This window comes from Eschscholzia californica, unplaced genomic scaffold, assembly GCF_041429995.1.
Source record: "Eschscholzia californica isolate CP2 unplaced genomic scaffold, dmEscCali1.0.p SCAF_6, whole genome shotgun sequence".
NCBI lineage: Eukaryota > Viridiplantae > Streptophyta > Magnoliopsida > Ranunculales > Papaveraceae > Eschscholzia > Eschscholzia californica.
This window is the reverse complement of record NW_028238483.1, coordinates 42,876,220-42,900,763: the sequence shown is the minus strand read 5'-3', so window position 1 is coordinate 42,900,763 and position 24,544 is coordinate 42,876,220. Positions and strand designations below refer to the sequence as shown.

The 24,544-nt window shown below is 36.4% G+C and overlaps 3 protein-coding genes across 4 annotated transcripts; 2 read left to right on the top strand and 1 right to left on the bottom strand.

Annotated features, from left to right (window-relative positions):
* Positions 1-1,162: 1,162 nt before the first annotated feature.
* LOC147535234 (UDP-galactose/UDP-glucose transporter 2-like) lies at positions 1,163-4,918 on the top strand. The gene is made up of 7 exons (XM_086648212.1): positions 1,163-1,634; positions 1,922-1,950; positions 2,038-2,239; positions 2,830-3,072; positions 3,489-3,590; positions 4,194-4,301; positions 4,373-4,918. The coding sequence occupies exons 1-7, from the start codon at positions 1,509-1,511 to the stop codon at positions 4,625-4,627; spliced, it is 1,065 nt and encodes a 354-aa protein (XP_086504338.1). The 5' UTR covers positions 1,163-1,508; the 3' UTR covers positions 4,628-4,918.
* Positions 4,919-5,751: 833 nt separating this feature from the next.
* TWN2 (valyl-tRNA synthetase / valine-tRNA ligase (VALRS)) lies at positions 5,752-13,051 on the bottom strand. The gene is made up of 21 exons (XM_086648210.1): positions 12,547-13,051; positions 12,267-12,314; positions 12,110-12,172; positions 11,862-12,028; positions 11,705-11,777; positions 10,963-11,028; positions 10,800-10,883; positions 10,309-10,386; positions 10,118-10,201; positions 9,903-9,982; positions 9,690-9,747; positions 9,302-9,604; positions 9,010-9,180; positions 8,660-8,859; positions 8,136-8,538; positions 7,748-7,999; positions 7,150-7,653; positions 6,764-6,870; positions 6,505-6,604; positions 6,279-6,424; positions 5,752-6,137 (listed from the first exon to the last, which is right to left on the bottom strand). The coding sequence occupies exons 1-21, from the start codon at positions 12,574-12,576 to the stop codon at positions 5,969-5,971; spliced, it is 3,186 nt and encodes a 1,061-aa protein (XP_086504336.1). The 5' UTR covers positions 12,577-13,051; the 3' UTR covers positions 5,752-5,968.
* A 3,136-nt stretch (positions 13,052-16,187) lies between these two features.
* ABCB28 (non-intrinsic ABC protein 8) lies at positions 16,188-23,466 on the top strand. 2 transcript variants are annotated; one of them, XR_015227143.1, is made up of 17 exons: positions 16,200-16,839; positions 17,717-17,904; positions 18,165-18,188; positions 18,883-18,984; positions 19,140-19,230; positions 19,762-19,862; positions 20,268-20,318; positions 20,403-20,531; positions 20,742-20,804; positions 20,876-21,152; positions 21,397-21,545; positions 21,630-21,719; positions 21,960-22,094; positions 22,172-22,228; positions 22,310-22,366; positions 22,818-23,120; positions 23,213-23,466. XR_015227143.1 is itself a non-coding variant. In XM_086645038.1 (16 exons), exons 1-16 carry the CDS (start codon positions 16,422-16,424, stop codon positions 23,052-23,054), a joined length of 2,169 nt encoding a protein of 722 aa, XP_086501164.1. In that variant the 5' UTR covers positions 16,188-16,421; the 3' UTR covers positions 23,055-23,466. The 2 variants fall into 2 exon arrangements, 1 of the variants encoding a protein (XP_086501164.1); XM_086645038.1 differs by having other exon boundaries at positions 16,188-16,839; positions 22,818-23,466.
* Positions 23,467-24,544: the final 1,078 nt, after the last annotated feature.

Below are 24,544 nucleotides of genomic sequence, written 5' to 3'. Positions count from 1 at the left end.
AAATTTGGAGATAAACAAGCCAATTAATCATTTTTAGGGACTATTTAGTACTCAGTACTTTGATTTGACCCAATCCCTTTGGGTTGACTCTAGATATTGACATCTTGACTTTGTAGGCACTAAAATCTATTGTAGCCGTCGTGGGGGCCTACTTAGCCTAACTGGTATACATATCAACTTCAATGGCTTTGATTGGACAATAGAAAATAAAATATCTACAATCTTAAACATAGAGATACAAAAATTTATCTTCTAAAATAACATTATTACGATAGATAATCATGTACGATTTATAATCTTAAATATACAGATACAAAAATTTATCTTTCAAAATAACATAATTACGATAGATAATCATGTACATCGTACATTATTTAGTTTAGATGCATCACAAAGATAGAATACGTTCATAACTTTTATGGAACAGTTTTATTATACCCATGACTTATACTCTTAATAACGCAGTTTCGATAATCAGAATTTTCACCTCTGCTGAAAATTATGTTTGTGACTTTTTTGTTCTATAATAAATACCGGATCCCTACACCAAAAAATTGTATCGTAGACGAGGTGTCTTTTTTTTTTCTTAACATGGATTTAGAAGTTATTGGAACAAATGACATTAATAACCTCACGAATTTTTTATTTTTTTTTCACCTCCCTCTCTCTAAAAAAAAAATTTTTTTTTTTTCACCTCCCTCTCTCTCTCTCTAAACTCCGGAGAGGGAGGTGAAATTTATTTATTTATTTTTTCTTTTAGAGAGAGAGAGAGGAGAGATGAAAAAAAAATTTTTTTTTTTTAGGTTTGCCGGCGACCTTCCCGGAGAAGATGATGAGTTGGCAGGTTTTAACGAGGTGGCAGAGAGAGAAAACATGTTGTAGGAGAGAGAAAAGAAATGGAAGAGAGAGAGTAACGGTGTTATAACGGGAGGGGGCCATATGGACATTTCTCCTAAAGTAGGGGGCTAGACAGGAAGCTGGTCACAAAGTAGGGGGCCATTAAGGAAATAACCCTAAAAAAAACCATCAAACTACTTTTGAGGGTGAATGAAAACTGTCAAGAACAAAATCAACAATTGTTTTAATAATTTTAGAGTAATACACAACTAATTAACTAGCTAGTTGTGCCTAAATATATAGCCCCTTACCATGGGTTCAATTTATGCGCCACCTGTTTTTAAATAGTGACACCCCTCCCTCCTCTCTCTCTCTCTCTCTTTCTTTCTATAAAAGTCTAGAGAGAGAAAATCTCCGCCAAAAATAAAAAAGGAAATTAAAACCTCTCTCTCTTTCCTTGTCTATGGTGATACCTTCCTTGTTAGTTTGATAAAATAGTAATCCCCTTTTTAATTTCTTTACTTGTATATCCTCTTTGACATGCAAACCCAATATTATCTTCCCCTTCTAAACCACACCCTTTCCTCTTTCTCTCCTTAAAAATCACTTCTCACAATCCCCTTTCTTCTTCCTTCTTTCTTTTTTTCTCATTGAAGGAAATTACAGAGAAAATGAAGAACGAAGAACAAGTTAGGTCTTTGTTTGGGATTTCTCTAACTAGTAGACCTATTTGGCAACAATTTCTTATTTGTTCTTCTGGGTTTTTCTTTGGGTACCTCGTTAATGGCGTTTGTGAGGTTAGTTCTAATTTATTTTCACAACCCTTTTCTCAGAAACCCTTTTTTCTTCTTCTTAGTTCACAAATAGTAAAATTTAGGGTTTATATTCAACTAATTCTTGCATAAAGAAAATTTCCCATGTTTAATCCATCTTAGGGTTCATTCTTAGAACTCCCCCATGGAAATCTCAGCAAGGTTTTGGGGAAATTTTGATTTTTTTTTTTTTATACCTTGACTAGGAATTTTGACTTTTTAATCCTTTCTTAGTTGACCGTTTCAACTTAATTTTATTGCATTTGTTTCAGGAATATGTGTATAATAGACTTCAATTCAGGTATCAAAACTAACTACTGTGTTTCAATTTCATATTTTTTTTTAGGTTTTGATGATGATGGTATGTTTGTGGTTTGTTTTGTTGCAGCTATGGTTGGTATTTTACATTTGTACAAGGTTTTGTGTATTTGGTACTAATTTACTTACAAGGGTTTACCACAAAACAAATGGTGAATCCATGGAAGACTTATTGGAAGCTCTCTGCTGTTCTTATGGGTTCCCATGGATTAACTAAAGGATCTTTGGCTTTTCTCAATTACCCAGCTCAGCTTATGTTCAAATCCACTAAGGTAAAATTGATTTTGATTTTTTTAGGTTTACTTGACTTTTGAATTAATATCTATATGATCTTAGTTAAGAGAATTATGGGTTTTTTTTTTTTTTAATTATAAACTATAGGTTGCTTTTCTTTGTTTTGTAGTTATGAGTGATTATAGAGTCAAGTCAACTAATGGTTTCCGAAAAATCAAAGTTTGTTTTTGTCTTGTTTTCATTTAAAAAGTTTGGCGAAATCCCATTTGGACTCTATGGACTAATCCCAAGTTAGGTCAAATTGTTGAAATGATTTCTTTTTGAAACTTGATTTTGATGAATTTCCTATCACTAGTTTCTTACTATAAATTCTTATCGATATTGTGTCATTTTACAAGCTCAATTCTTCCTCCTTTGGCTAGTTATTCGTAATTTGAAATTCTTTTTATGGATCTTGGGGGGCTCCATTGGCCTAGTTCACGGGGCCACACGATTAGATGGTGTTGGATCGCGCCGGTAATTAGGCTGTATCGCCAGTTCTTTTCATTGATGTAATTAAACGTTTGCGGAAGAACTTTTCGTGTGAGTTTTTACCTGATTTGTGAGTTAAACAACTTCGGTAATTCAGGTTTTGCCAGTGATGATAATGGGAGCTTTCATTCCGGGTCTAAGACGGAAATACCCACTCCACGAATACATTTCAGCTATTCTCTTGGTAATCGGATTAATCCTTTTCACATTAGCGGATGCTAATACATCTCCTAACTTCAGTATGATTGGTGTTGTAATGGTATCGGGAGCTCTTGTAATGGATGCATTTCTTGGTAATTTGCAAGAAGCAATTTTTACCATGAATCCTGAAACAACTCAGGTAATTAGCATTTTTCAATTCATTACGTTTATGTGAGTACTAAAACTAAGTGAAAAGTAGTTCATGGAAAATGTGAGTTCTTTATTTTTATCAAGAAAAGAAATATTCTTTTTGGTTAATTTACAATAAGTAACTTTTACCATAAAATATTGAAACAACTCATGTGATCATCATTTCCACCTTTACTTTTATATGAAAGTTGAAAACTGAAATTAATATGGGTTGATGGAAATAGTGGTTTATTACTTAATTCGACTCTCTCTCTTTCTTTCTGTTAAGTTCGGGGTCATCCAACTCAAAACCATTTGCCAGTGAGTGGGGAGGACCTAGACATTATATTCTTGGTTGCTAGATTGGCTTGCTCCCATTTGGGACTATTCTCACACATTCTCTCTCTCTCTCTGAGAACACTACAGATGGAGATGTTATTCTGTTCTACTGTTGTTGGGTTGCCTTTCTTGATTCCGCCAATGCTTTTAACAGGAGAGCTCTTTAAAGCCTGGACTTCATGTTATCAGGTAAATGAAAGCTTACAAACATTCATAGTATTTTTATTGTATCTGCTTCTCCATTGATAATACCAGTACATTTTCTATACAACCAAATTCAATAACTTAAATGCACACTGGTAGCACTAAGGACCATTCTAGGCCAACTCCCTCGAAGTTCGCTTCGGACACTGTCAGAGAGTCCTCTCCCAGTGATGGTGATTATCAAATGGGGATGTGTGTAGCTAAACCCCAAAAAATATCAGGACCTACAGCACTTGGATTCCAACCACTTCACCGGGCACGAAAGAAGTGATCTGACTTAAAGCATTGATGACTCTACTCATACCACCATAAATGATCCTTTATTATTATTATTATTATATCGGCCATTAATAATATTTTTTGAAGTTGTGGAACTTTTCTTGGATTACATTCCTCACTTGTGTTAGCTTTTATAGGGTCTAGGAGGAAAATAAAATACACAATCCTAGAACGTTTGACCTCACTTGAACAATTAATTTTGACAAGACGGTCCTCTTAACGAGGACGTGAAATTTGTGGCAAATAGAGTAGTTTTGTAATTTCGAATTGAAAAATGAAAATTAACATCTTCAATTTGTTTCCGTGCAGCATCCATACGTATACGGAGTACTGGTATTTGAAGCTATGGCTACCTTTGTGGGCCAAGTATCTGTGTTGTCCCTCATTGCAATCTTTGGTGCTGCTACGACTGCTATGGTAATCTCTCTCATTCTCTCTCTCTCCCCCACACACACACCAACCATATTAATCAAACTCTGTCCTTGCAGATAACAACCGCAAGGAAAGCAGTAACACTGTTATTGTCATACCTTATATTTACGAAGCCATTAACAGAACAACACGGAACGGGGCTTCTACTCATAGCCATGGGCATTGTATTGAAGATGTTGCCCGAAAACAAGGTTACTATGGCAAGACATCCTCCTCCTAATAAGGAAATCTCAATGAAATCTTCTTTCCGAGACGAGAAAAACCAGATAGAAAACTACAATGAGGATGAAGAAAAGAGGCCCTTAGTCTGAAAATTTCCTCTTTGGTTTGTGTTCTGGTGATGTTAAATGGGAAAAATATAGAGAGGAGAAGAAGGTAGGGAAAGGGTTTGAGTTGTTTGTTGTTACGGTTGAAGCCAAGGTGATAAACAAAAGAAAAGAGTATACAATTGAGAAAGGTAAAAACTACTTTTACTCAATGAAATTTAGAAGGTAGAAAATTGTCTCTTTTTCATTCTTTTGTTGTTTACGTTTTGGAGGGTTCTTTTGTAAGGAAGAAAAACCTTTGCTTTTCTTAATATATTTCTTACTTCGGAATACAAACTTTATTAGTAATCTAATACAATTACATCAGTCCGATTTCAAACTTCAGAATCAACAACATTTGACATATAGAGTTGAATCCAAGTACGAGAAGTGTGTTCTTTGTCGCAACACACCATGAATGAAGTTCTAAAAATAATTCCGTTTCCAACGAGGTATAACAACGAGGTACAACGTTTTCTTAGGATAATGTTTTCTCGAAAGCCATTATAGTTCGTGTCTATGTACCGAAACTTTATTAGTAATCTAATACAATTACATCAGTCCGATTTCAAACTTCAGAATCAACAACATTTGACATATAGAGTTGAATCCAAGTACGAGAAGTGTGTTCTTTGTCGCAACACACCATGAATGAAGTTCTAAAAATACACCATGAATGAAGTTCTAAAAATAATTCCGTTTCCAACGAGGTATAACAACGAGGTACAACGTTTTCTTAGGATAATGTTTTCTCGAAAGCCATTATAGTTCGTGTCTATGTACCGAAACATGTGAACTTTATTTGGCTCGCCCCACCAATTTCAACTCTACAAGTCAAGATAGTGGAATTAAAATAGGTGAGCTCGAGCCGAATTTGTGAACAAAACTTGACACGACCACACTGTTTTGAACTTTAGTAACTTTAAGTGAAGTTACTCTAGTCAAAAACAGTAAACTCGAAACCAAATATGATTCAATAACTGGACTCAAGCCCACCCCTTTCAACTCAAGTATTACTCCAGTAAAAAAAAAGCACCTTGGAATTAATTGTATATTTTCAGGTTCAGCTAGTCAGATTAGATAGGTTCGAAATAAATTGAACCGGAAATTTAAAGTGGTCGGCAACTGAATTTCCATTGTAAGTCACCAAAATGCAATTACGAGATCAAGTTCAATAACCAAACAAAACTTCTGTTTATAACAGAAAAAAAAAAGTTAAAATTCAATCACATTGAACAATTAAAAAAAAAATCCAAAACTTCTGTTTCAATTTTTTAAGATCATTTTCACTCTGCACATTACAAAGTCAAGGTAAAACCTAGTCAGAACTGATGTGAGATTATTCTATTAATTACCTTCGGCGATGATATGTTCCAATTTCTTGCTTGCTTCATCAACAATCTTAAGTTCTTGCACCAGCTTCTCTAACTTCGCAATATTCTCGTCATCAACATGTTTTGGAACCTTCTGTTTATAACCAGATGCACTCATCTTCTGCGTCAAGCTTTCTTGTTGCCTGTCGAATACATAGATGATTAGAGGGCGCGAAGAGTCGGATAGAAATGTCAATTCCGAAATTCAAAAACAACTTTCGTAGGTCGAATGCGGATTAGTTCTTAGTGTTTGAGATAGTTGGAATAAATGGAAAAAGTCTTACCTTAGTATCTCATCTTTCTTTTTAAGGAGCTTTTCACGTTCGGCTTCTGCATTTAGTGATCCTTGCAGTAGGAGATAAACGGAAAGATGTTCGTTTACAACATCAACAGCACACTGGGCAAGTCTGTTGTCGTTCTCGCCCAGAACCTGCAAAAAGTTCGACCAGATATGAAGATTTTTAGTTGCTATAAAACATATTGATATGGAAATATGGAGAATAAACTAACCTCTAAAGATGATATAGAGCCAAGAGTTGATATCTCAAGTTCACGGCTTCTAATGATCTCTGCTACAGCGTCCTTCCGGGAAACCACAAAAGAGGGTCGTCTGAAAAAAGAAATACGAAGTCAAATATTTAAGTCGTCACCATTACCAGTGCCTTAATCCAATTTTAGATCCACTAAAATGCTGAAGCGGGCAAAACTAATGAGTAGAACTGAAAATCTAATCGGTTCAATTAAAACAATTGAAACGTTGGATTTATACCTTTCGTGTCTTTCATTTGGAGATAACTGAGAACGAAGAGATCTAAGTGATTTCACTGTAGATTCAACGAGATCCATCTCATACTCAACTGTTTCGTTTGTCCATTCCTGTTAGACAAGATCCACACAAATCAGATGCTGCAAAATCAATGAAGTAACCATCACACCGGAAATGTACACGGGAAAAGGGTATGGGAATTAAGCCGATCAGAGGATTATCAACTTATATACAAATAAGTATGGAAACCACGACTCCAAAGACATCAAAACAATCAAGAAAAAACGGATCGATGAGGATCCTAAGCAGGAGTTCATTTCTGAGAGAACCACCCAAAATCTATTACTAAACACATTCATCTTGTTCATCATTGTGGATAACAATCTCACCTTAACAACTGAAGGGTAATCGGAAACCATTATTGATCCCTTCTTGGCGCTGGTTCCGGCTGCTTGAGGAAGACGCTGCCATAATTCTTCGGTTACGAATGGCATAAATGGATGGAGCAATCGCAACCCATTGTCCAAACATACCCACAGAGTATCACGTGCAGCTTTCCTTTCAGATTCAAACCTGGGATTATCCCCAGCGAAGTAAGGTTTAACTGCTTCAATAAACATGTCACATAATTGGAATTGCCACCACGAATATACTGCACTAGATGCATCAGAAAACTCGTAAGATTCAAGAGCTGACACGATCTTAGATATGGCTTTGTTCAGTACAGATAATATCCACTTGCAGCTGAAAGGCATAGACTCCACTGCTAGACTCGAGGGAGGAATGTAATTATCTCCAAGCTTGGTCATGGCAAATCGGATAGCGTTCCATAGTTTGTTACACCATTGCCTGTAACCAACTACTCTTTGGATATCCAAATTTATCTTGTCTGACTGAAAAAACAATACATAAACAAATAAGTATTTAACACGTCCAAGGAAAATATATTAGAAAAAAAAACAGAAGACTATGAGCAGATAATAGAACCTGAGCTGTGTATGAAACTAGGGCGAAACGAAGAGCATCTGCTCCACATTCAGCAATACCATTAGGGAAGTCTTTGACTTGTCCTTCTTTGGCAACAACGAGTTCATTAGGATCAAGGTTACCCTCTTCCAGCCTTTTGTGGAGGCCTTCCAAGGATATCCCATTTATTACTTCGAGGGGATCAATAACATTCCCCAACGACTTTGACATTTTACGGCCATGTGCATCACGAATCATTGGATGCAAGTATACCTACAAACAATTTTCAATGTATCCTTAGCATTTAGTATTATTTTACAAGGGAATCTTAACTAGATTAGGAGTTTTTTTAGCAATAATTTTGATTCCTCGTGCATCTACAGGACTTTTATAGGAATATTCTACTTACTTTTCTAAACGGCACATCACCTCCGAGTTGCATTCCCAGCATTACCATGCGAGCAACCCAGAAGAAGAGAATGTCGTGTCCAGTTTCAAGAACTGAAGTTGGATAAAATGCCTTTAGATCGTCGGTGTTATCTGGCCAACCCAGTACAGATAATGGAAATATTCCAGAAGAAAACCAGGTATCTAACACATCAGGATCTTGTGCCATCTGAAATTTCTTTCCACCAAAGATTTTGTTCGCCTCAGAAAGAGCTTCCTCTTCGTTCCTCCCAACCACCCAGTGCTCTGGGTTTGAGCCAAACTCATCTGTTTGGTCATCTTCCAATGTAACATACCAAGCTGGAATTCGGTGTCCCCACCAAAGCTGCCTCGAGATGCACCAATCATGGATTTTTTCCAACCATCTAGAATAATTACCACCAGTTAGACTATATTTCCCAAAATTAAGATATTTCGATTTAAATTGATAGTTCTTTTGATTTCATTTTTCAAAATTAGGGAAGGAGTATATCATTCAACTGGCACCTGTTCCACTCAGCATTATAATGCTTTGGAATGATCTCTATCTTTTTATTGTTGTTATCCATAACAGCATCAAGAGCTTGCTTTCCCATATCCTTACAATTAACAAACCATTGTGGTTTTATCATCGGTTCCACAACATCATTAGTTCTGGAACAAACGCCAAGACGCATATCATTGTTCTGCGCCCCTCTGTAAAGACCCTAAAAAGAGACTTCAATTAGGATAAACATACTTCCCAGGACTAAGAAACAAATTAGCTAAAATTGCTATGACTAAGTATAGATAGATGCCAGAATGTTCAATTACAAGATTATACAAATATACAATGAGACATTGAGTTGCAAGACTACCTTCTTCTGCAATGCTTCAATAACAGCAACACGAGCTCTGAATCGTGGCATACCCACAAACTCTGAACCACCATTGCTATTTATTTTTCCATCATCTGTGAAGATATTTATAAACTCAAGATCATGCCGTTCTCCAACTCCGAAATCATTTGGATCGTGAGCCGGTGTGATCTGGCAAGAACCATGAAGAATAATGATTAGTATATTAAAAAGGGGCGAAGATTAGAAAACAACAGAAACTATTTTAGATGGCCAAAATTGATTAACAGTCGCTCAAAGAGTTACAATTTACCTTAACAGCACCAGTACCAAACTTTGGATCAACAATTACATCATCGAAAACAATGGGCAATAGCCTTCCATTGAATGGATGAATCGCATGCTTACCACGTAGATGACTGTATCGCTCATCATTAGGATGTACGGCAATACCAGTATCACCTAGCATCGTTTCTACTCTTGTTGTGGCAACAACTATTTCACCCAATTCTCCTTCCAGAGGGTAAGCAAAAGACGTTAAAACACCAAATTCCACTGGATCTGCATACCCAGGTACCTTTAACAGAGTCCTTTCTTTTATATCCTTGTAGTCTACCTATAAAACAAAGCAATGTCAGATCTCAGGAATTTGAATGCCCAGGAAGTTAGTTACTTGAATCCTTTGAATATCATTATCATACTTCAATCTCAGATATTGCCGTCCTCAGGATGCAATCCCAGTTCACAATCCGGTTGTTCCTGATAAAACAAATACCAAATAAAAATTGCTGGTTTTTTATCACTGGAAGAAAAATCTTGCAGATCGTTATTAAAGTGAGCTATATGATCGTTATTTGCTACATAACACATGCAGGCAAATAAAGAAGGTACAAAAATTTATTTGTCAAGAATACCTATAGATAAGTTTATCTCTAAAAAGTCGAACAAAACCTTCAGTCACCGCCTTTGATCTTTTCTCATCCATTGTGAAGCACTGTTGAGAAAGAGAAATAAAAGAAAAATGGGAAAATGCGAGTAAGTATAATTAGCTTATGGGAAGAAAGAGTATGCTATTCTTACTAGACAAATAAATGCTTCAAATTGATCAGAAATGTAAAGAATCTCTAACCTCACGAGACCAGTCAAGAGATGCACCTAACCGCCGCTCCTGATTTAATATGGTACCTCCATATTCGTTTTTCCACTTCCAAACCTTTAGAAACGTCAAAGATCCACAGGAGATTAAGAAACAGCACAACGAACAAGTTATAAGTACTCGAGAATTTCTCCTAAAGTTGGGATCAACTCATGAAAACTCACTTCTGAAACAAATCTTTCACGCCCAACATCATGCCTAGTCAAATTACTTTCACGCATTAACTTTTTCTCCACAACAACCTGCATGACATTGAAAGTTCAAAACATTAAACATTGCTCGACATAACATCATTAGTTACACATAAAAGGAGATTTTGGTTTGCTCTCCAGATCGTGTGTACTAGCAATCAGTATTCACACAAAAAAAGACAACGCAAAAGCGTGTGTCTCCATATTAGAAAATGTTATTGCAGTTAAACAAGCCGAAAACTGTTCATCATATTAGAAAATATTTTCATTCATAAGTTGTCTTTTGCTCAGACACGCAAAAGCATGCGTTTTTTTCTAACAGAACAGAGATGTGAAATAAACTAATTTACAGTTAAACACTAGATAGAGTTAAAATATACATAAAATCATGTAACCAACCTTAATAAATAAGAAAAACAAAACTGGACAAGTAAGAAAAAGAGCAAAAGAGAGAAAGGAGGAACCTGTGTTGCTATGCCAGCATGGTCCATTCCTGGAATCCACAAAACATTGTATCCTGACATCCGCCTCCAACGGATGATCGTGTCCTGCATTAGCAAACAAAAGAAAAAAAAATCAATATTATGAAATAGAAGTAATAGAAAAAGAAACGTAAAAGCTCGAAACCTGTATGGCAGCCGTAAGAGCATGACCGATATGTAGGGCACCAGTCACATTGGGTGGTGGCAAAACCTGCAAAAGACCACATAGATGTAGGTTATTGGAATAATATTATACTCCATAAAAGGCAACCCCCAAGCATAGTCTTACATCCTTCACTTTTTCCGTGGCATACGAGAAATTTAAAGTCGGAAGTTCTTACAATGACTATTTAGACATATAAATACTTGATACTACTACAAGAAAGAATAACTTATCTTGCCACTACCACGTAACCTTCACCACTCAGCACCATTTTATTATGTTAATCAAATATTTAATGTTACAGTAAAGAGTTCTCCTATAAGATGAATGCAACTAATTGCTGAGTTCTAGAATCACATCAATTTCAAATTGAGTTTTAGGAAAATGAAGTTGTCAAACCCCTAGTTTTATAGCGTGGTTGATACCAAACACTTAGTGATTCCACATAACCTCATATCTAGCAACAAAACCAGTGTCACCCACCATATAATATATGGAAATCATAATCCTATATAATCGACCAGTAGATGATTTCCAATTGAAAAGCAAAACTACTGTGGATTCAAAACAATTTGCAATTTTTACTGAATCTTAAAAAATACAGGAGACGCGATATCCCTGCTATTCAGTGATTAAATACAAAAACGAACACCTATAAAGCATGACAAACTGACAACAGCAACAAAATCAAATCCAATATATTGGTTTTCTTCCAGAAACTCACAATCACAAAAGGAGGTTTCGAACTATTGGCATCTGCGACAAATAAACCTGATTTCTCCCACCACGCGTACCATCTACAACAGAAACACACATAAGTATAGTTTACCAAGGAGAAGTCAAGTTAACTTATGTAGTACTTAAACGAAATTTGAACTTACGATTTCTCAACAGCAGCTGGACTATATTGCTTAGCCATTTGACGAGAAAGATGTTTCTTCTCACCAGGATTAGTATCTGGATCAACATAATCTTCGGGGTTTTCTTCCCCCGCGTCTCTCTTTACATTTTTCCTTTCACTCTTTTTTGGGTTTGCTGCTTTTTGTGCCTATAGTGATAAAACAACTTCTTACAAAACGATCTAAATAAAACAATACCCGCCAGCATTACGTATTGAAACCTAATATACCTGAAGTTTTGCTGCTTCTGCTTTTTGTTGAGCCTTAAGTTTCTTCAATTCTTTCTCTCTCGCCTAACCCAGAACATTGAAATTCAGATTTTAACATTAGTAGGTAAACAATCAAAGTAAATGAGATTTAATTAAAATGTGGGTATCTAAGAAACACCTTTTCTTCCTTCTTTTTCTTTCTTTCAAGATCTTCTGGTGTCTCCTCCTGAATCGACAAATTAAATACACTTATTAGAAATCTAACAAGAAAAACTACACCTCCCCTTAGTTAGATATGAAGAAATTAGGTTAAATTGAACTTCAAATTGGATTAAATTTAGACTAACAAACTTCAGTGAACTCGAAATTAGAAACTGGGTATCAACCAAAATCAAGAATTACAATCTAGAGAGAGAGAGAGAGAGAGAAAGGGTTGCCCCCTTGATGCTCAGACATACCTTGGTATCGATATTGGGTTGCTCAGACATCGTGTGGGAGATGATGAATTACAGAGAGATGGCGATGAGGGAAAAAGAACGACTCGTCAGAGAAGAGGAAGGTGATAATGATTTAGGGTTTATTCGTGGGACTTTTTAGGATTTATAGGCAACTGAGGTTGCCCCCTTTTTAATGTTCCATTAGGGTTGACCCCCTTAAAACTAACTGAAAACGTGAGACGGCGTTTCCCCATACGCAAATATTGACCGATATTACCCCCGACATGCTTCTTCCTCTTTTGCAACTTTCTTCGGTCCCTGTCGACTTCTTTTACACACAAACACATTCATGAACGGTACGATTTCAATTGCAACAATCAATAAACTGTTAGGTTTTTATTGTCGAATCGTCAGTTGAGTTTTTAATATAAATATTTGAAATTCTTTATTTCATAAATTAAAACTGTTTGTCCTTTTGCAATCTTTGTGTTCCCAAAAGGGAATTAGTTGTGGAAATCTATGACCTAATGTTCGGAGGATAAATGGTCTCTCATAAGAACTTGATGCTTAAGTTGAAATCTATCGTAGTAAATAACAAATAGCCACACCATAAAGGAAGGCGAACAATCGTATGTTTGTAACTTTTTGTTTGTTAAAGTGTTTGTAATAATTGTTTCTTCAAAATAATCTTGTTGTTACGGACGATCGGTCGGCTATTTTTGGTCCAATCCTTAGTGGTTTTACTAAACCGCCAGTAGACACTAACCCGATCAAATAGTCACCCAAATTATTTCAACTTGGTTGGATTCAACTTGATTGAGTTCAATTGATCGATACAACCAAACTTAATCAACTAAAAATTGATTAAACTTTTACGCTTTTACTTTTAGTTTTTGACATAAAAACAAAAAGTTGTAAGAGCATCTCCAATGCAAGACTCAATCTTAAAATCTTAAGTGTCAGGAATTTAGAGTTTTTTTTGAGAAAAAATCTCTCCAATGCAAAATTCAATTGAGATCTTAAGATGACGTGGAAGCATTAAGTTTTAAGATGTCTCAACTAGAAACTCTAATTTTGAGATCTCTTTTGAGAGTCTTAAGTGTCCTAGTCATCAAATTTAATTTTTGGACCAATAGAAAGTCTTTCTTACTCAACCACTTTTTCATATTAAATGTATGTATGACATGTGTATCTATTAGAGTTTTTTAGAGTGTTGCATTGGAGAAGGACTTGAATTAGAGACACTCAAGTTAGCCACATATGAAAGAGAATCTTAATTGAGACTCAACACATGAGCCAAATAATTTTTTTTTTTAAAGTTTTGCATTGGAGGTGTTCTAAGTTCAAATATAAAGTTAATCATAAAACTATTCTATATGATTTTAAAAACTTGATTCGTTATAGTGGTGGGAATCGATCTGGGTCGGTCTATACCGGACTCTAACTTCATCAAATCGGTTGACTCAGACATAAAATGTTGGTGACTACCTATTTATTTAGGCGGTCACTTTCAAGAATTGTTTGTCCATTGACCGTCCAATACCATTTATTTTACCGGGTTAGTCGAACACCAGACGGTCTCGGTTTGGGCTTTCCAGTAACAAGTTACAAATTAAAACTTATAATTTCATTTTCGTTTGCGTGAAGCAACCCTCAAACAACAACTATGAATCAAGCCAGTAAGTATGAATGAAACCAGTAAGTAACTAAGCATGCATCGAACTAGTAAGACTGAAGATTCAAAGAAAAACATCACACAAAGTTATACAAGCCTTCTTAGTACGATGCTCGATGCAAAATTTCTAATGGATGGGAAGATTCAGAGGGAGGAGAATATAAATGGAGAAGGAAAAGACCTAAGATGATCAGAGATTCCATTCTAGATGGAGAAATCAAAGAGAGACTGAAGAGTGTGAGGGATCGAAATCGCGGGTCAAGAAGTCAAGAGAACCGGGTCACTGACCGTAAGTTAAACCTTCACCTGTTAGTATTTTTATGGGTACCGATGACGTTTTTGGGCTTAACCTGTGACAAAAGATAAAACACACGTGACCGTAAGATCCTTGGGGCACCGGGATGGTGCCGGCCTAAGGGGGCTCCGATGGTGAAGTCAGTAAACTTGACAAATATTGAATACAAATTGTAAACTAGAGTTTGAGCTATCGAGATAAATATGTTATCTGAGTAAGACGATCGTTGAGAGAAAAGGTGATACAACCGGGTGTATGCTTGCCTAGTTCTCTGGTCACCGAGTGAGATAAAATACTTGTTTCTTGAGATCGTTAGGAGTGATGAAGGTCAACCATCCTCCTTGATAAAACAGTTGTCAAAAGAGAGAAAGATCAGTCGCCTTCCCTGATCAGGTGGTCGTCCGGAGAGAGAAAGATCAGTCGTCTTTCTTGACCAGGTGGTCATCTGGAGAGGGGAAGATTAGTCGTCTTCCTTGACAAAGTGAACGTAAGTTGTTTACTAGAGGGTTAGGTGATCTTGGTGAGAGAAAGTAGTCGATTGGTTCCCCAAAAGTTGGATGTCGGGTGTTGTTCCTCGTAATTGGATGATTTAATCGATAGTTGAAGTCGTCCGACTGTCTCCTTTGGTCAATTGCCACCTTGTGGTGAGATGTTGTCATGAGTGCGGTAACACATGAAGCTATCTTCATGAATACAAATATTGTAACTCTCATCCAACGGATATGGGGATGATATCCTTGGCCAACCATTATCTTGAATAATAGTAACGCCTCAACAGGCATAGGAGACAAATGTCCGCTTAGGAAATAACGACCAATCTTTTTGTCCAGGGCTGTCTTCTTTATCTAGGGCCAACTTCTTTGTTCAATGCGCGAGCCACCCATGATGCTTGAAGATGAATGGGACATACCCATTTGTCATTTGGTTTATGAGTTTGACCCTCATGTGGGCCCATTAATCGTGGATTTCACGGGGGTGCTCCTGATAACGTGTTTTGGCCCATACAAAGAGTCTCAAGACTTGTAGTCGACAACCGTTCAGGTTCGGAATTTAGGTTTACTTACTGGGAGCTTGGAACAAAAGAGAAAAAGAGAATTACGGTTGCTTAGGGAGGTAGTTGTAAAGAACTGGGCTTTAAGGTCGTTATGGTCTTCTATATCTAACGACCATCATAAGTCTATAAAATCCGATGGTTTATAACATCTGAAAATGAAGTCGGGTTTATTCTTTCACTAATACCGATCACACATTTAGAAGGGCCATACTTGTCGGTTGGTTAACCGACGTTCAGTCGACATAAAATTTTGACCGTTACCCTGCCAATTCGCTATGACCTGCGTACGTTGGCACTTTTCTCTCGTACAGACTGTGTAGTGGCCTTCTAGTTTTTTTTTCCGCTACTAATTGGTTAGATTACAATCCACGCTAGATTATTAATTTGTTATAATATATTAATTTGTTATATATTGATCTGTTCGACTTGGGCAGTTTTTAAAAATTGAAGTCAAAACCAAAAGAAGTCATTTATAGTTGGTAAGCTTTTTGATGGAGGCGATCGAAAAGAACGTTCACCCCACTCAAAAATCAAATAGTTCGTTTGGATGGGTTCGATCTCATTGATGTGGCCGACCCATGTTCACCCCAACTTGCTATGAGGACCATATGTTATTTCATTTAAAATAAAATGGCACTACTTTTGCTTCCATTTTAAAAAAATAAAAAAAAGTGAGTAATTTTCATGCCTTCAATTTTGGATTGAAAAAGCCCTAGCTTTCTACCCATCCATAATAAGGTAGAGTACAAAAATCCAACGGCTCAAGAGTTGAAGAAAATAGTGGTTGAAGATTTTCTCAACTACTAGTTCACTACATAAAAAACCGCGAAAAATCAATTCATTCATCCCTAACAATTCCATCTCTCACTCTAATGGCTTCAACTACAAATCCCCATTTCTCAATTACCCAAACTCTTTTCAGACGCCAAAATCATTCCTTTCTCAAAACCCCCAAATTAAACTTCTCATTTTCTCCCCAACCATTAAAACTTCTCTCTGTAAATCATTTACCCTATCATTCACAATCAAGTTTCTCTTCTAAATCAAGAAGAAGATTGAAATTCTCTGTGAATTCTTATGTAGCTGCTCCTGCATCTGATTCTAATATTAGTGATAGTGAACCTAAATTAGAGGGTTTGGATTCTTCTAGTGAAATTAGTCGATCTTCAAGTGCTATTAGTTGGGGTTTTGTTTGGAGTCTTATGGTTCGGCATAAATTAAGGCTTGCTGTTTCAGTTGGTGCTCTTGTTGGTTGTACTTCTTGTACTCTTTCTATGCCTATTTTTTCAGGTACTATATATATTTATATCTCTTTCTCTCTTTGATTTCATTAGTGAATTTTGTAATTTGAGTTTATGGGTTTTCAGAAATTGTGGGAAAGCTTTGATTTTGGGTTAAATTTGTTTTATTTTGAATTATGTAACAAATTTGATAAAAGTTCAATGTTTATGAAGATGGAATTTGAGTTCATAATTCACTAGTTGATCAGCCACTAAGTTAAGTTTGGATTAAGGACCTTTAATCACCAATGACCTCACGCCACCACAAACTAGCTTCCATCTTCATCCTCACTATCAACCATCCGCACCATTAACCACCACTATCTTCATCTTCTCCATCAACCACCATCATTTGTAATCAAAGGGGAAAAGCCCCTCTGCCGGCGTGCTGGCTGGAGAGCGGTTATTATAATAGAAAGAGAGAGAGAGAGGGGGATGGGGCTGGTGAATATGGAGATGAAGATGGTGAACGAGAAGATGGTGGGTTGTTAATTGTGAAGATGGTGGGTGGTGAAGGTGAAGATGGTGGTGGTGTTAAGTTTGTGCAGGTGGTGGCCGGAGGTGGTGGTTTAAGTCTCTTCCACTAGGTTGCCCCACATTAAAGTAGTAGCCTCAATTTTTTACCTTTCACGTAAAAAAAAATTCGGCCGCCACTGCTTTTTATGCAAGGGCCTTGATGTTTTTTTCCTCTTTTCTTTTGTCTGGGACTCTGGGGTTACTATGAACTTAGGAGTAATAATTATCCCCTCCTTTCACAAAGATGCATATATGATAACTTCTCTATCCATTACTGATGTTTAATCAGGGATAATTACCTTATCCTTCAATTGAAAATTGTAAATCCTCACTTCATATTCTTTTACTGACCGGTGATGCTAAATTTGCAGGACAATTTTTCGAAGTGCTCATAGGAGCAAGACCAGAGCCTTTGTGGCAATTGCTCAGTAAGGTTGGAGTACTTTACGTTATGGAGCCTATTTTCACCGTTCTTTTCGTTATAAATATGACTAGCATCTGGGAGGATGTGATGGCCGCATTAAGAGCACGTGCCTTCAGAAGAATATTAATCCAAAAGGTAAGCTAGTTGGTTTAGACCCTAAGAAATCATGTGAGAATCGATTAAGCCAAGCTCCCCAAGTACTTTTATTTCTTGACAATGATATTTGGTTTCTTTAGCTCTTTAGATTACTAAATTAATTGTGAATATATTCGAAGTGTCATTCTACAATTTTGACATTGTGATCACTGGTTGTATGGCGGAGCATCCCCCAATCCATATTGAAGTATTTTTTTGTCCTTTTGAAACTTACCATTTTGTGTTATTTCTTACTGCAGGTGGAGTTTTTTGACCGCTACAAGGTATGGGCAGTATGGCAGTTTTTTTTTTTCTTTTGTAGTATAGTTTACAATTATGATTCACAAGCAAGATTTGTACATTTGTTTGACCAATGCTCTAACTCAGTATAGTTTCAAAGTAGTAACTTGATCATGTCAGATTTTAGTAGTCTGGGAAAATTTGTGCTTTATGTTTGTATCTAAATATCTGGCATGCACGTATTATCGAGGAAAGTATGTTTTAAGAGACAACCTTGTGGGGAAAATTAATCTGTAGTTGTTAATAAGTCTTACTTGCCTAGGGTTGCTTGAATAAACTGATTGTCTGCTGGCAGCCTGTGATACGTAAATTGTACACTGAGTAATTTGTCAGTGTAGGAAGTAGATGTGCATAGTCTGCTGGAAAGTTGTTAGTTGTTTGGTGAAGTGGAGATTTAAACTAATATATGGGTGCGAGAGTTAACTCTTTATTTTCTCGTTAACCAAGTGAAATGACGGGACGGTTCTTTTGCACCTTCTCCTTAGAGAGATATAAATCCATGTCCTCCCACAAGTCCAATACTGTGCTTGACAGGGACTTATTCTACTGTCTAGATACTCTATCATTTAATCATGTTTGTGTATTTGTAGTTTCATGGTTAGCTAGATGCCACTAAAAGCTGTTATCCTCGTATCTCTAGACCACTGAACGACACATTTATTTTATTGTCTTATACAGGTTGGAGAACTGACAGGGTTGATAACATCTGATTTAGGTGCCCTAAAAGATGTTGTCAGTGAAAATATATCACGTGATCGCGGTTTTAGAGCAATTTCTGAGGCAAGCTACTCTATACTAACCAAATGTGAGCTTTACGCTCTGTTCTATTTTGCATGTCTGTTGGGTATTTGGTTATGTCCCTAAGCTTACACAGGTCTACTTTGCTATCTCCAACTTTAAAGATTTGATTGTGAAATGCATCTCTGCTGTTGCAGGTTGGAGGTACAATATTCATTCTTTTTACGCTTGCCCCTCAACTTGCTCCTATTTTGGGGCTACTAATATTTTCCGTCTCCCTTTTAGTAGGTAAGAATTTTTTTTCTGCATTGTTAGGTATCACTGATGGTTTTGTTTGCGAAACCATCTTAGTTCGAAATCCAATATTCCCACTAAAATTTTGCATGTTTAGTTTTTCAAGTTCTTCCGCAATCTATTACCAGAGTATGAAATTTGTAACAGAGGCCGTACAATTTGGGCTTCTTAGTTCTATATATCGTGTTTTGACTTGACCAAGATATATGAATTACCTATTTGAATTCATGATTTTTTAAGTTATGTTTTCTGGACACATGAGATTTTCTACCAATTTATGACTACTTTTGTTCATCAGTGTCAAACATTTTCTTGTTGATGTCAGCGAGCACTGTATTAGCTCATATTTTTGTTAACCTTTTCTCCATAACAATGACTCATTTTTCTTCTTGTACTTCAAAATTTCTAAACACATGTTTAGTTGCTTCCTTAAAGGTTTATTCATCCTTACTCTACTCTACTTATGCGTCTTCTTTGATTTTATGTTTATGTACTTGCTATTGACATAATCTCATACCTCAACAGCTCTATACAAGAGGTCCACTATACCTGTCTTCAAAGCACATGGGATGGCCCAAGCATCTATGTCTGATTGTGCAAGTGAAACATTTTCAGCCATTCGAACAGTAAGTTTTTAAAATTGTCCGAGTTTGTATTGTGATAACGACGCCTATCTAGAAATATTTGCAAATGTAATTTCAATCTATTTAACATGGACACCGTGATAATTGGTGCCCTACTCGTCTCCAATATAGAGTGAAGAAGGTGCACTAAACAGGGATATAGCCGCGCACACACAGATTCTCGTCTAGTTATTAGGTCCTTTATCTTACTTACAGTTTTCTACTTTTAATGTTAACAGAGAGTCTTATCTTATGGTCTCACAATTCCGCAAGTACATAAGAAAGCTTTCACATACCCGCTAAAGTGACCGAGATTATTCGACACGAGAACTTACTGAAAAGTAGCTTCATAGTTCTGAAAGGCCAGATTCTCCAGGATAAATATTTCCTACTGTTTTGTACTTGTAGGTCAGATCCTTTGGTGGGGAAAAACGTCAAATGTCGATGTTTGGCAAACAAGTAAGTTGATGATGTTTTCACTAATAAAAAAAATTATTTAAGTCCTCTACAAGTATTAAGTTTCTATGGATTTGAGCTCGACAGATTCTAGGCTACAAGACTAGTGGCATAAAGCTTGGAACTTTCAAATCGGCAAATGAGTCCCTCACTCGAGTAGTAATCTACATTTCATTGATGTCTTTATACTGCCTCGGTGGAAGTAAGGTGAAAGCGGTAAGGATTTCCACTTCTAGTACCTATCCTTTGTTTGATCGCGATCTACAGATATGGTTAATGAATACAATCAGGACTTCATGGACAGAAAAGCTGATATGCTTTCTCCGAAAGCGCTTTGTTTTGGACTTTTAGGGTTTGCAACTATACTATCTACTGATACAAAACCACTTGTTTGAAATCTGAAGTGTTCGTATGAATTTCGTACAGGGTGAATTATCTGTTGGGACTGTAGCATCTTTTATCGGATACACCTTCACCTTGACTTTCGCTGTGAGTTATTTTACCAATCCATTTTGACCATATTCATCCTTTATGTTGCTAAAACTTCGGAACCGGTTCAGGTGCAAGGGTTGGTTAACACATTTGGTGATCTACGCGGAAGTCTTGCTGCAGTGGAGCGGATTAACTCTTTCTTATCTGGGACAGAAATTGATAAATCCCTTGCTTATGGCTTAGAAAGAGAACTTCGTAAAAAAGATGCCTATACTGACAGTCTAGGAATATACAAAAATGATGAGTCCACAGAGAAAACAGATCTAAGCACACATTACATGTCGGACTTGAAATCCCTTACTAATGGGTGTAACATAGCTTGGAACGGCGACATTTCTCTAGAAGGTATTTTTCTGGTTGCATATTTTGTTCCCATCATCCTCATATGCTTAATATAAGTTTCGCAGCTCCATAACAAATCGTATTCATCTTTTGGTGAAAGGCTACGTTTTCTTCGAAGTTTGTAGAAAATGTGGTGTCTTAGTTTATGTTGAGTTGAATTTTAGTCCTTGAATTCTATTGAGCTGTGTTTGTTCATACGAGTTCTTATTCATCTGTCAAAGTAAAAGAACTCATGTTTCTTTTCTAGATGTTCATTTCTCGTATCCTCTGAGGCCCGATGTGGAAGTCCTAAACGGCATTAGCTTAAGGCTTAAATGTGGAACCATAACGGCTCTTGTGGGTTCCAGTGGAGCAGGAAAAAGTACAATAGTACAACTATTGGCTCGTTTCTATGAGGTATAATTTCCGTTTTTTAAAGTTGATTTCGTTAATCATGGAAATAGTAGTATGAATTTACCATCCACACTTTGTTTTCCGCAGCCGACCAGAGGTCGCATAACTGTAGCAGGCGAGGATGTCCGAACATTTAATAAGAGTGAATGGGCTCGTGTTGTCTCTATAGTGAATCAGGTAAATTGATCAAAACACATGTACTTGATTTCACAATTCAACATATTCTAGTCAAGGTATTTCTTTGTTTTTTTTGAGTTTAACTTTTAGCACGTAAACTTTTTTTGGCCGATTCCGTGTTCGAAAAATGATTTATAGAGAAGGACACTTTCCACCATTTGTTTTTTGTTAGAAGAATTCGTTAAATTTCAATCTTCGTGTACTAATGAAGGTAAATTCATTTCTGAAAACTTGACATAGGAACCTGTGCTATTCTCGGTTTCTGTTGGAGAAAATATCGCGTATGGTCTGCCAGATGATAACGTCTCTAAGGATGATGTTATAAAAGCAGCCAAGGCTGCTAATGCTCATGAGTTCATAATTTCCCTTCCTCAGGTTTTGTTTTCTTCGATATTTTTGTGATGGTTATTCATCCCTTTCTCTTACCGCTGACGAGTTTTGTTTGATTGAAGGGTTACGACACACAAGTAGGTGAGCGTGGAGGCCTCTTGAGTGGAGGACAACGACAGGTAAGTTTAAAGAAAAAAACAAAGTTTTGGTAACAGTAAAACATTTAGATAGTGTTGAAGTTGAGCTTAACTGATGTGCAGAGAATTGCCATTGCCAGAGCTCTGCTCAAGAATGCTCCAATTCTGATACTCGATGAGGTATCTTCTTTTATGCTACTCAATTTATATCAATATATAGGAGTTCGAAATTGTCGACCTAACACTGCTCAAGAAGATTACAGCACAAAACCGGTGGTAGGGCTATGGTCAGAAGGATGGCTAAATTGGCCATAATCCCTCATCTCTAATCACATGGTAAGACCAACCATGTGTTTGGGCGAGTGAGGCCATAAACCTAACCTCACTAACCTCATTATGTATCAACGACGGGTTGACCTTTTGTTCAAACCCACTGGGTTAAACTCCTTGTTGTGAATCATGACCGCTTCTCTTAACTGTTTCTGAAGCGGTATCTTGCTCTAAAAATCTTTTTAAGATAGGGCACTTTCGTGGGTCCTATTATAGGAGTTATGTTGACTAATGTTAAAAATTTGGTTACAAAAGTTGCACTCTTCATGTGTTAATCCTTCGAAATTGTTTTGTTATGTAGGCAACAAGTGCTTTAGACACAGTAAGTGAGAAGTTAGTCCAGGATGCACTTAACCTTTTAATGAAAGGAAGAACAACTTTGGTTATCGCTCATCGGTTAAGCACGGTTCAAAATGCACATCAAATAGCTTTGTGTTCTGATGGCAAGATTGCAGAGTTGGGTACCCACTCGCAGTTATTAGCAAAAGATGGTCTATATGCATCATTGGTTGGAACTCAACGACTTGCATTCGAGTAACTCCAAATTGCTCGACAACTTCTACTGTCGATCATCTTCATCACTATATCTTTTTGATAGTTATTCGTAAGTCGAAATTATGATTCTTCTACAACTTCACTACCTCGATCCGCAATCATATTATAAGTTATCACTATTATGATTGTGCTTTCTTCTAGCTTAAAGACTCGACAAAGGGCTGGGAAAGATCGACAACAACAGACAACAAAAACAAGAAAGAGTTCGACGAGATTGTAGTTTTGTTTGTGTTACTTAAGATTTTCCCACCCTACTCTTTATAACATGTGAAAAAGGTGAGAATGTATTATAGTTCCATTATGTAAGTTTTCATTATTTCATGTAAAAATTGTGAAAAACATTTGAGCGCAAAAAAAATATGAAATACAAATCAATCTATACCACTTCATGACTACAAGCTGTTTCTTGTTCAGTCACAACCACTTCCACCATCACCACCACCAACATTACCACTGAGACGGGAGCAAGCACCACCTCTACTACAAGGACTAGATTTAAGATCTTACCGTTACCCAAAAAAAATTATTGTATTCGTTCTCTCTCTCTCTCTCTCTCTCTCCCTCTCTTATACTTCGGCTACTGCTGAATTGTTACTCCCTCTCTTATACTTCGGCTACTGCTGAATTGTTACTGGTACTTGTTAGAAATGTACTTGTCATAAGAGAGTCGGTAGAGCAACTTGCTTGAATCGATTATAATATCTCAAACCATAGTTTTAAGTAATTATTTTCCCTTTGAAATTTTAGTTCTTATACATAGTATTTGTTTCGTTTTTTTTCATCCTTTTAACATCATTTTAACATGTGTATCTTGAGAACCTACTTTAGAAAAGAAGGAAACCGAAAACAAAAACCCTCACAAAACAAAATGGAAAACCAGAATCCTAAAACCGGAAAAGTCAAACTAGAGTTTTGACTAGTTTTGCGTCTTTCTTTTCTAAAGTAGCTCAAGAGGTAAGACTTTCTCCACACGATTGAAAATTCGAAGAGATGTTCATACACTGATAAGAGATGATAGTCAAAGCGCGCATTAAAGGCCTAATCTTTGAGATCTTTAGTTTTTTTTTTTCTTAATCATGATTTATAATTAATCATGATTTATAATTATAGTTTAATAATTTATTATTGTATAACGTGCTAATGGAGAACTACACTTCAGTTCCTAACATATCTTTTGGCTGACACAAAGTTGATAATGATTAGGAAACTCCTAGAATAACAATACCTGTAATGGCTTTTACAAAATTATAAATAATTATCTTGTAATTAACAAATTCACCTACAACTGTTAGCTGAAGTTAACTGACAGTTAATATCTATAACCATATTTCTAAATCAAAAGGTCACGTGTCTCTAACAAAATGAAGAAATTATCCACACCCCTTACATAAAAAGAATATCTCGTTTTATCATCACATCTTATTAACTTCCTTTTTTGTGTATAATAAAATATAATCATATGAAAAGTTTGCA

Bases quoted from the DNA above. Each gene is read 5' to 3' on its own strand.
- LOC147535234 (XM_086648212.1), top strand. From the start codon at position 1,509: ATGAAGAACGAAGAACAAGTTAGGTCTTTGTTTGGGATTTCTCTAACT. The intron at 1,635-1,921 runs GTTAGTTCTAAT...CATTTGTTTCAG, and splicing joins TCGTTAATGGCGTTTGTGAG to GAATATGTGTATAATAGACT. The intron at 3,591-4,193 runs GTAAATGAAAGC...GTTTCCGTGCAG, and splicing joins CCTGGACTTCATGTTATCAG to CATCCATACGTATACGGAGT.
- ABCB28 (XM_086645038.1), top strand. From the start codon at position 16,422: ATGGCTTCAACTACAAATCCCCATTTCTCAATTACCCAAACTCTTTTC. The intron at 21,153-21,396 runs GTATTTTTCTGG...TTTCTTTTCTAG, and splicing joins CGGCGACATTTCTCTAGAAG to ATGTTCATTTCTCGTATCCT. The intron at 22,367-22,817 runs GTATCTTCTTTT...TTTGTTATGTAG, and splicing joins CAATTCTGATACTCGATGAG to GCAACAAGTGCTTTAGACAC.
- TWN2 (XM_086648210.1), bottom strand. From the start codon at position 12,576: ATGTCTGAGCAACCCAATATCGATACCAAG. The intron at 12,173-12,266 runs GTGTTTCTTAGA...GTTCTGGGTTAG, and splicing joins AGAAAAAGAAGGAAGAAAAG to GCGAGAGAGAAAGAATTGAA. The intron at 9,748-9,902 runs GTATTCTTGACA...TTGTTTTATCAG, and splicing joins AGAGATAAACTTATCTATAG to GAACAACCGGATTGTGAACT.